This window comes from Limulus polyphemus, unplaced genomic scaffold, assembly GCF_000517525.1.
Source record: "Limulus polyphemus unplaced genomic scaffold, Limulus_polyphemus-2.1.2 Scaffold893, whole genome shotgun sequence".
In the NCBI taxonomy this organism is placed as follows: Eukaryota; Metazoa; Arthropoda; class Merostomata; order Xiphosura; family Limulidae; genus Limulus; species Limulus polyphemus.
In genome coordinates this window covers 62479-74351 of record NW_013666503.1, presented here as the reverse complement: position 1 = coordinate 74351, position 11873 = coordinate 62479, and the positions used below count along the sequence as shown (strand labels likewise).

General features: G+C 34.4%; 2 protein-coding genes across 3 annotated transcripts in view; one reads left to right on the top strand and one right to left on the bottom strand.

Annotated features, from left to right (window-relative positions):
- Nucleotides 1-5647, top strand: part of LOC106461081 — a 10667-nt gene extending 5020 nt beyond the window's left edge. The window contains exons 2-3 of the mRNA XM_013920872.2: nt 622-787; nt 3182-5647. Of these exons, the coding sequence (XP_013776326.1) occupies nt 622-787; nt 3182-3355 (340 nt within the window). The 3' untranslated portion in view covers nt 3356-5647. The remainder of the gene's footprint in view (nt 1-621; nt 788-3181) is intronic.
- Nucleotides 5648-6396: 749 nt separating this feature from the next.
- LOC106461079 (probable cationic amino acid transporter) overlaps nt 6397-11873 on the bottom strand; it is a 47737-nt gene continuing 42260 nt past the window's right edge. For both annotated transcript variants that reach the window (XM_022387931.1, XM_022387930.1), the window contains exons 8-11: nt 10797-10921; nt 9829-10456; nt 9318-9445; nt 6397-8332 (exon numbers count right to left, since the gene is read on the bottom strand). In XM_022387931.1, coding sequence (XP_022243639.1) covers nt 8043-8332; nt 9318-9445; nt 9829-10456; nt 10797-10921 — 1171 coding nt within the window. In that variant the 3' untranslated portion in view covers nt 6397-8042. The remainder of the gene's footprint in view (nt 8333-9317; nt 9446-9828; nt 10457-10796; nt 10922-11873) is intronic.

The window sequence follows — 11873 nt, the reverse complement described above, 5'->3', positions numbered from 1 at the left end:
CAAAAATATATAACCATGCATGATGCATCTGAAACTCAGTTTTAGTAATGACCTACCCAGTTTCCAAACATAGCAAAATGGAAGCAGATGTAATAATAACAATGAAAAAGAAAATGTTCTTAAAAAATTCAAGTGAAATTATATTTTCATGCACCATCACTGGCCCACTCCTCTATGAGGTTTTCGAAATTACAGCAGTAATTTAAATTTATTTTTTTGGTGGTTATGACGTCGGTCAAATTTACCGACCTTATACAGAGTTTAGGGCCCGGGTGCCTCGCATCTGCTGTATTCCCCTAAGGGCCGGTCCTGAGTACGACATAACATCGCCAATTAGACCAAATCTTGTCAGGTGTTTTTGGGTTGAAGGCCGAAATCGCCGATAGCAGGAAGGATATTCAACTTGTGACCTAGGGCACAGTTGTCATAGAAGATTTTTGTAGTTTGCCTATTACTCATAATTAAACATATTTATTATGAACTCTAGTTATTATATTAGAATTTTCGCATCTCTTCTGGTATAAGTTATAGGTTTGAGTGAAAAATTATCTACTGAAATATATATATATATATAACGTAATTTTTGATGAATGTAGCTAAATACGTTTATTATTATTTCAGTTTGGGGATTGTGGCACTTCTGTTTGTTGCAGCTATGATCGTATGTGTTCTAGCCAGTTTCACAACACCCACTGTTCCTGTCGATCCTGAAGAAGTTGATGCGCAAATAATTCGTTTCTTGGACAGGGTAGTAAATACGCCAGCCAAACCAACTGTCTGCCCAGAAGTAAGTGACGCAAGGAGGAGAATATATATATTTTCCAATATATTTTTCCTTATTGGTGAGAATTGAAGGCTGAAACTTGATTAAGCATTTTATAAAGAACAAGAGGGAATCTCCAATAGCCGCGACTGTAATTAGATCTCTAATCGGTCAAGAGATGGAGCTGTGAGCTAAACGTTTGTATTTGAGAAAAACGTCAGTCAGTCTATGAGCTGCTATGCCGCGGCTAAAAAGTGAAATCTGTTGTATGTTTGTCTGTTAACTACTCGCACGCTATTTGACCAATCTCCACCATACTTGGCGTGGTGACTCCTACCGTTGCTAGGAATAACATGGACAGTCAAAATTCTGTCTGTTTATCTGTCACGCCGTTAACTTTGGGCATATAATAGATTAGAGTTGAGGGTATGTTGGTCGAGTTCGTGATGAGTAATAAAATCAAATCGGGTGTACGCGCGCCCCACGCTTGGTATTGCTGGCGCATAAAATTCATAATAATTGGCTGAAATTCCCCATTACGTTTGCTTGGTTGTCAAGGAGACATATTAATGCAACATCACTAAATTTAATCCAATCGGAACGCTATAATATCCCGCATGTTTTAGTCTCAGCACATTTCAATTTTGAAATTGCCTAAGTTAAAGCGCACTTCTTCAGCTTAGCAGGCTAAAAAAGTTAAAGCCAGGAAAACAGTCCAAAGCAAAATTGTACGTTTGTTTGTCCGCTATCTCCCCGCACACTATTTAACCCATCTCCACCAAACTTTATCATGTTGAGTCCTTCGGTCACCATAAGTAACATGGATGGGTCCAAATTCCCAGTGAGAAGTTGGCCTCCATCTAATCCCGGAAAACTACCAAATCAGCACAACTTGACACAGTGATACTGGCTGACATGAAAAAAAAAAAACGTCATAAGGGGGAGGGGTTGGACCTCAATGTAATCTAATCTATCTATCTATCTATATAATTATTTATTTAAGCGAAATCTGTTGTGTTTCTGTCCGCTAACTTTTCGCACACTGTTTGACCAATCCCCACCAAACTTGGCATGGTGACTCCTACTGCCCCAGAAGAAACATGAAGGGGTCAAAATTCCCACCAGGTTTCCCATAAAAAAAGGCGCACAATTGATTTTTTAAACAACTTGTAACATGCAACTTATTTACGTATTTTTCCATAATATTAAAACGCAGTTCCTTTTCTCTAAGCAGTAGGAAATTCTACTGTAAAAGAAACCTTAAAAAGCTCATGAAACTATTGTGACAGAATCACTTTCCAAGGTTAATTTTCCTAATGATCAACTATGCCTCTCTCTTTCAATGTGAGGTTGAATATGCGGCTCACTTTACTATCGTGTTTTCAGGTTTATGTTTAAAATATAATCATGATCAAAGAGCACATCCATAGAGCTTCCATCCCTAAAGTAGAGGTGTATAATGTACCAAAAAAGACCCTTCATATAACACTACAGTTCACTGGTAAATATGCCTTAAAAACAAACAAGACTCAATACATTATTGTGCAGTGTTTATCAGCAGGTATAACCTCGAGTGATTTAAGTTTCAAGGTGTTAAATCTATCATTAGAATAAGAAACTATTTTACGTTAAACGCAGAGTGAATGAGAATGTTAGAGTGAAATTGGCTGCTGTCCGGCTAACTGTTCTGATATATCACTGTAAGTGATCTGTATGAAATCCACGTTTCATACTTGTTCCTAATCGATATGAGCTAACATAAGATTGTTCTTGCAGTCCAAATACGCCCCTGCCATGAAGTGACTCAATGAATAAAGTGTTCTCGCAGTCCAAATATGCACATGCTACGAAGTGACTCAATGTCTAAAGACTATAGGGCCTGTCAACAAAAACTGCTTTATATTGGTTTGTTTTGTGCATGTTTTGTGAAATCAAGTTAAACAAAAAAAATAAAAAATAATCGAAAGTGAAAACTACTGCATAAAGTAAAAAAAAATCATAGTTTTTACCCTTGATTGCTAAAACTCGAATTGGAAATTTTAAACCGTTATTTGTAAATCCCATTTTGTAATTAGTGTGATGAAAAGAATTCGTAGGAGTCCAAGTTGATTAGTTTTAATGTGAGCACGTTTAGTTGTGCATGAATGCTGGGAGATAGTTGAAAGGATCCAAAACGTAGCCGACGAATTTCAGAAGTTCGTGTAGCTGCTGTATATCTCACAGGTTTTTAGTATATGTTTAAAAGTAAGATTATATTTTAACAGAAACTAGGCGTGTTTGATTGCTGTAATAAATAACAAAGTTAACGTAGGACTAGGATGGACGTATAGTCTCTCACTTGTAGTTTCAATACCCACATCGTCTCCTACCTGTAGTTTCAATACTTAATCTTGATTAACCGTGTTTCTAATATTTCAGGAAACTACCACAATAGCGGAGCCATCAGAAAAACCGGATGTCCCATTGTTGAAAACAGAAGCAAACGTCAATACTCGTAACGCTTCCCATAAAGGTTACGAACAAACATTCCATGAAATGGCAATTCGAGTGGTTCCTGGTAGAGAGCAGCGCTATCGCCACGTGGTATTCTAATATTTAGTGCCTCATTGTGCCTTCGGCAATGCACTGCAGCAAATGACGGTTTTTAGTGGCGAAAAGATTTGACGCATGTGTTGAGCTGTGTGTTTCGTCATGATTGGTACACGATACGTACTACCGGTACACTAAATGTGTATTTATTATATTCTTCACAAACATACATGTATTTCCCGGAGTCAAAAGGTGCAGATTTATATCATTACCTAAAAAAAAGAAAGAAAAAAAAAAAGATTGATTTATATTGCTTTTCACGTATTCTCCTGTTGAATGTTATATTTTTGTGTAATCAACCATGATATTTTATTACAGTACGCATGCCTATTCGTTGGTTACTTTAGTCATGAACTTTTATTTCAGAAATACACACATCTGATAAAAAGTATAGGTAATTAACATGCAAATAGTACAGTACACAAATGAAACTAACATAAGTGGCATTAGTTTGGAAGTGTCATGATAGGTACAATAAGAGCACAAACCAAAACTGAAAACTATTTATTATTAATAAAAGACTTGATGCTCTGAGTCTAGCCCCTCCCTCGCCATACCAGTTTATGTTTACAAAGCTCTCTTGTGTTGACTGTGACATCATGCTATGAATCTCCAAATGTGAACACGTAGCAAAACAGAGCAACCAAGCTTTAGATGACGTCACATTAGGAAATGCGGCTCACTCTGCTACATTAAGAATGTGCTGCCCTCTCTTAGTTATTCAAGTAATTAGCTTTCAGGTCCAATTTTATTTTGACATTCCGTCCGTCACAGTGTATTCGTCTCGAATGCTTTGCCCCCCCCCCCAAAAAAAACTTTTAAGCTAACTAACATAAAAAAACAACGACAAAACAACAGATAATCTAAATATGCGTTCGTTTTCACCTTGCGCTATCACATGAAGCATAATCTAGAACGCTAGATGCGACATAACCTGCTCAAGGTACCTCAGCATAGCTGCCATGTTGACGCGGTCAAGCTTCTTCGGCAAAACCGTTTATAATAAATTAGAACAGCTGGATGTCAATTCTAAAAATCACAACATTTGTTCGGTATTCAACTGTAATTTTAAGCGCAACGAGTACATCAAGAAACGGGGAATCGCATTTCGTTAATGAACTTTTTATATCTATTAGTGAGTGTTTTTTATGTTACTTTTGTAGCAAAGGTGATGCTACAGTGAAAAAGTGAAAACGTATACTACATTATTCAAACTTTCCTTTGAAAAAAGGGACAGTATTCGTCGCCAGAACATACTTTACTAATTACAGAAGTAATTTGTAACGTTAGGCCTAAGTTTATGGAGAGATTATAGCTTTAGTATAAGCCTTGAAAAACCCTATGAAATCCGATACATACGACCAATACAAAAAGTTTTTGACCTTGTAAAACAGCATTTGTTAACAAAAATTATTAATACAATAATCTGTAATTATAATGTGCGTGCTTTTGTGATATTTCCAGAGTTACGTAAGATGGCACAATGTTTTCGAGTCCTGTTGTATAAATTTTAATTTAACTCCAACTTTACCAAAAGACCTTGCATTTTATTTCTTTTAAAAACACGACAATACATAACTTAATGGCTTACAGTGGCTCTTATGCACTAACAGATATACATATACGTGTATAAATAATGTATGTTGACAGAAATTGACTTTCATTTCTTGATCAGGTACTTCCAAGTGCATGAAGCCCCAGTAGCTGAATGGTAGGCACTGTCTACCTCTCCCTCTGTATCTAACCTAGTAAAACAAATTTACTTTATGTATTTTAGTCAAAGGCCTTATATAGGAATATTTAGTATATATTGAAGGGGTAGGGATGGTAGACAATTAGTATATTTTTTAGCATATGAACTATAATTAGAAGCAATAATAATATACTGGATTCTTTCACATACATCTGAAATATGGACATGGTGTGATGCCGCACTTTTCTCAGTTATAAACCAGGTGTAATCCGTCGTTTTGTAATTTGTAGGTCTTGATCTAGATTGGAAATAATACCCAGTTTAAAACGCTTAAAATAATCGAAATAAATGAAAACAGCTTGATTCATAGCCGTACGTTTTTATTTTCAACCCAAATAGAACGATTTGTGGTACAATCAATATTGCTAGCAAGTAAATATTTTAAATGTTAGGCTCCAGAAATCATGAACTTTCCATTTGGTTTCCTTTGGTAAGCTGAAGTTGACTACTCCAATATGGTGTATATGTATATTATTATGATCCTCTTTGTGAAGCATTGTATGTACGTTTTTTTTTGTAATAAAGCACCATTGTAAATCTTTTATGTTTGAGATTTTTTGTTCTTGTATTTCTGTATCACGAAACGATCTTTGGATAGTTTATGTTTCTGTGACTCATTACTACTCTCGTCGCCTATAATTAAACGGATTTAAAACTTGTTTGTTTTTAAAATCGATTTTTGAAAGTTATTTTAATATTCTTGTGTATTATTCTTGAAATGAATAAAGCTGAAAGATGTAAAAAAAAGAAGTGATCTCATTAATGAAAAAAGAAAAAACAAGGAAACCTTATGGGTGGTACATTTCTCTCAGTTGGATACAATAAGTCACCGTGTATTCACATTTTTAACACAGCCACTCTTGCAGGAGGAACATTATCCTTTAATTACAATCCAATATATCCTGATGAATTAGTTTCATTCAGTATAACTATTTTAATTTTAAAATACTGAAACTATAATACTTAAGTTACTTTCAATAACTTGCAATGAAATAATTCTGCCTTGTTAACCTTTTTCGGGCTTCACAAGCCAACCAGTGTGGTATGACAATTATTTTAATATATACATATATATAATAATCCTAACTACAAACAATTTTAATCTGATTATTTAGAAATAATATAAAGTTAAACTAACAACTATTTTGAAGACGAGAGAGAGAAAGGGTAGCCATTTTATCGAATCGAATCTTTATTAACGACTTAATACCAGTTACATTCAAGAAAATCACAGTACTCCATATAAATTCTTATAACCATGTAGATAAACTCATTTAGCAGAATGTTTTTATTGCTGATATATTTTGCAAAAGAGTAATAAGAATTTCATCGTTGATTTACAAACCATCTTTATTTGTGGTTTTTGACCAATCTAAGACACCAGAAGAAATCTGCGAAACACTAAAACTGAAAACAACAGCAAAAACAATTTCTAAACTTTGGACACATAGGCACTTTTAAGAAAAACAGATCGGGATATGTAATTTCACATTTTCTGGAGAACGAGAAGCGTTAACATTACTACACACAATAAAAGTGATGACAAAACGTTAGAATAATACAAGAAGCGTTAGTTGATAAAGGTTAATAAGCATTGATAAACGTCACTATTTTGAAAAGCAGAGCACTCCAATACTTTCAGCGTAAACTTACATGAAAAAATATTCAATATTAAAGTGCCAATTTAAATATGTACAAGAAAACATCGATTCAATAGAGAAATAACATTAATGAAAACTTGTATTGCTTTTATAACGAGCATAGCATCTCTTACCAGCCATTGCGTAATGTTGTAAAGTTCAATTCATTAATATTGTGCGTGAAAATATGATAACGTTCGAAAATTGTCATAAATAATAGGGCGCGAAAATCATTATTTTTTGGAGAAAGAATGAATAGGGATGGCAAAGTTTTATTTTCAGTAATAATTTTATATGTTTTTACGTTTGTTGAAGTTCCTAAAATCACGCCAGGTGGCGGCTGTGTTTTGGTCTTTTTACTTGAAAGCTATAAAACCAAAAAAAAAGTTATCCAGGGTACCACTGACAAGTCAAACATTGTCCAGCTGTTCTGGATTTCAAACGTTTAGTTAAATAAACATATTTTGATTTAAAACTAATAACTTGTTTTGCCCTTCTATGCACTGGGATTCTTTTTTAAATTCATCAGTGTAAGATTAACTTTCTCTGTGGCTACTAACTACTAACTCATTACAATACTTTAGTAATAATTCCTATTAATTCAGTTAGCGCGTAACTAGAAATGCTTGGTGTATGTTTGTTCGTTGCTCTGTTCATTCAATAGCTCTACGATTTGCCTTCACACAAAAGTAACACAATTAAGAGGTCAGCTAGTTAAAGAAAAGTCGCATATTATTGCTTAGTAGGTATACAAATAATAATGTTGTCACTGCTCGAAAATTACATAATGTAACAGTGTAAGGTCACAAGCTCACAAATATACGACATATATATAAATAATTAGATTAATATATCGTTGAGATAAACCTTTGCACGATCGAAACCAGAAACTAAGATAAGGCCCAGATTGATTTCGTGATCTAGGTCAATCTAGCACACAATTGTTATAAAATAAAATTATTGTTTTCAATACAAACCAGCAGATGGTGCTAATATTTTCAAAAATATTTCCCAATCTTGTAAGAATACGAAACGAAAACAATTTAAAGTTAATTCAGAGGGTTATAAGGAAATTCAGATTAACACATGGATATATATATTTATACACCGTAAATCAGCTTTCTCATTAAGCCAATGTTTTAATTACAGTTTGAAAGGAAATATAATTTTTTCATCAAATAAGACAAGTTGAAAGACTTACACACAATATCAAGTTTCCTTCAAAAATAGGAATATTAATATAACTTCAAGAACCGTAATAAACTTAAAATGTTTTGATTTTATTTTCATACAATTTTTAGTCAAAAGATTCCCATTTGGCGTCAGTTGAGTTTTCATTATTGCCGTTTTTGCCGCTTGATTGATGGTTCATGGGCACTTCTCGCACAGTGCCATCTAGCGGCAACGATAAGTAGCTCCTCGAAACGTTATTCGTGTTGTCTATGATCTTTGCTGTGCTGAAGTCTTCTTGAAAATGTTCCAGAGCTTTTTGTCTTTTACTTTCAGGCATTTTCATCTCTATGACAGGTTGAGGAAGAAAATCCAGAGAACTGTTCTTAATTCCGTAGAGAAAGTACATCAGAAGACCTACAATAATTGAGGTGATTTTAAATATAAATGACTATTGGTTGCTCATATTAGGGCAGTAAGTTAGAATTTAATATGTATACATATGTAGTAAAACATATATGTATACAAGCTTGAAAACTTATAATGCTAAAATTTTGGATTCGATCTCTTTGGTGGGCAAAGCCTAGGTAGTGCACTAGACAGATTTGATCTTAAATAAAAGTTTCTAAATTGTCCTAACTTTATCTTGTGGTTGAATAAATCTTAAGATTATACTTCTTTAATCTTAACTCTTTGTTACAATCCTGACACTTAGTCAATAATTATTTTGCAGTTAAGTTTCTGTTACTTACGTGTTACGGAAAACACACGAAAAAAGCTTCAAAAGCTTTTAAATCGTATACTACAGATTGAGAATACATTACAATTATAGCCTGATTTATAAATACTGCGTATGAGCATTTACTTGTATAGCATATAATGATACCCATTATATAAAAAAATCACGTTGTCTTTGGTAATTGGTGTTGTATTATAACTTATGATGTATATTTACTGTACCGTAGTATTAATTCCTTCCATTGGACACTATTAATTACTTTATATCGTAATTATAACTTAATTTGGTGTGGTTTAGTATGGTACCTAACCCCCCCCCCCCCCACACACTAACTTACAAACAGTTATTGCAGGTTGAAGCAATAAATTATCCTAGTATTGCAACAAATAAATACCATAAATTATTAGACCATTAGTATACGTATATCTTACCATAGTTTTTATTACCATTAAGTACTATAGTTTACTGCGATGTTAAAGCACGTGTAATCTATATTGTGCTGTTCAATATCGACATACACATAATAATTACTGTTGTATTTAATCTGAAGAACGTGTTCTAAGAACTTAAGAATGAAAGTAAAGAAGAATGACTAACAAACATCACAACTTACTATTGTACGCATCACAGACAGACGATATAACTTATAAAACCTACACATACCTAATATCATCCAGATGGTAAACCGGATAAGCGTGAGGATAGATAACTTTAATATCAAATAGATATTGACTATGATAGCAATGGTTGGAACAAGTGGCACTCCGGGAGTTTTAAACTTGAGGTCACACCTGGAGAAAGACCATAGAAACCTGCTCTATATCATTTTTTTTAAATAGTATCAGTTGTTCTCTAATTATAGTGATAGTAACTTAAACGAAATGTTGAAAATATTCATTGCTCTTCTGTTAGTGACGAATCATTAGGTATCAATTATCAGACATTATTCAAAAGATATCCGTTCTTCTCATTGTTTACACAGTACCATAAATTATGATATCTTCACATTCCACTTATTACTCATAACTCTAACAAAATTATTTGAAGTTATCTTGTCTTGAACTATTAATTTGTTTCTTACAATTACGAAATACTATCTTTTTTCTCGATATAATACTAACTAGTTAAGTACTTACACCAAAACTTTCTAAAAAAAGTTCGTGTTACGACTTACTTCGTTTGAGGTTGAGAGCCAATGACAATCAGACAAATAATAATCCCCAAAACGCACAAAGAAAATAACAACAGCGTGGTAATGTCTCCGCTTTCCAAGGCAGGCATTGCACAGACAATAAGCAAATCAAAGGTGATTATTAGAAGATACAACACTCCAACAATCTTCGTCACAAACTGTCCAGAACATTCTGTGGCGGGTTTAGAAACGGTCCATTCATAAGGAAATAGCCGAGTCATGACTTTATCTAGGATTTTCAGGAATAGACCAGAAATTTTGGACCTTGTGAAGGAGTTGTGATCGACTGTTCCATAAACAGAATTTCCGACACTACCATTTGGCACTAACAAATCGAGATCTTCAGGCCTCTGAGACTTCTGAATTTGGTTCAAGTGGTTTAAGTCGTTTAGTGCAGGGGAGTCTTCACTGTCGGAAGATTCTATTCGATTGGTTCGCTTGGTGTGAATAGTAGTTCTCGAGTCGTCAATAGGTGTCGCTACCTCCTTTGAGGGGGTGGGGCAAGCGGACCTGATAGACTCTGGGAGAAGCTCCACCAGGGTAGTATTGTGGGGTTGGTACCGGAGAATCAGCACACAAGTGGACACAAGAGTGTAAGCCATCAAGGTCCCTAGTGACAACAGCAACGAATATTTACCTACACATTTATCTTGTGGACATTTTATTAATGTCGTAATATTACTTGAACTAGCTAGAAGAACGGTCTAAAAGATTTGATAACGTAAGCAAAGTGGGCAAATGGTAAACTGAATGAGAAATGGAAAGAGTTAAATTTAGAAAACAAGAATGATAATTTACGTCGTGAAAAAGATGGAAATGGCAGAAGAGAAACAAAGCAATAGTATAAGAAAAAAAATAAAAATAAACACTGCACGGTTTTAATAAGATAATATACATTCTGTATTGCAAGTTCATTTTGAAAATACATTTCGGAAACATATTTTCCTTACCGATTGACATCATTTCCACAAGCACGTTCAAGCTCATAAGAAAAGCTACAACTGCAGTGGCGCCACCTAGAACACACGTTGCAACCACCGGTGTTCCTGTGTAAGGCCACACACGCGAAAGTGACCTTAGATATAAAAGTAAAAAATTCTGTTTAAAGTTTCTTATATATAAAAATTAGAGAGAACGTCTAAAGTACTTTAAAATAAAAATAGAAACGAATTGTACCAGAAAAATGTATTAAGTATATAGCGTTTTAACTAATAATGTCTGTCGGACCGGACCGTATTAGGGTGAATGGCACCGTCGTCGACACCGTTTGTTAATTTTCCGTAAAAATTATTTCCGAAGAAACTTTAGCGATACAAGTCCTTTCTTAAATAAAACTAGTTTATTCTGTCTCAATACAACTTTGCAATACAGTTAATTTCCACAGTCACGCTATAACTTAAACAAACGCTATGATTCACAACGAACGATTCACGCGCTTGACTCAATTGTCCGTCTCTATGTCTGTCTGCAATTCAATTCCATTGTTGCCGTCACTTCTTGGAGGTCTTATATACAAGAATACTGTACATCTAGTAAACACTCGAGCATTCACGAACTTTAGAGAATATCATAACGTGTTACTAGCGTCACGTGACAACCGCTGTCGTAACACTGCCCCTTCCTTAGTATTGTTCGTCCCGAACAATAGCCACTTAAATTAAACCAATAGATAATTAACAATAACTTAATTAAATGTACAGAATTTGCAAACACTACAAACACAAAAATTCAAATTCAACAAAGTCTCTTAATTTTACGGGACGTATCTTCTTCCATACTGGCTTCTGCTTCACGTGAGGTTCATCTGCTTTATCAGGAATTGTACTATCATCGGTAATGGTCACCTCAGTGGTAGTAACTTCATGAAGTGCTTCACTATTTCCCTTCTCAAAACCGAGTAGAGTTTCTTCTTCGACAGTGGCCTTTCCAGGTGACACGTCTTCAGCAGCGTCTTTTGTTCCGTTGTTCACTTCATTCCAACTGAAATGTCCTGAACCATGATAACACTAAAGCCTGTTGGCATGCAC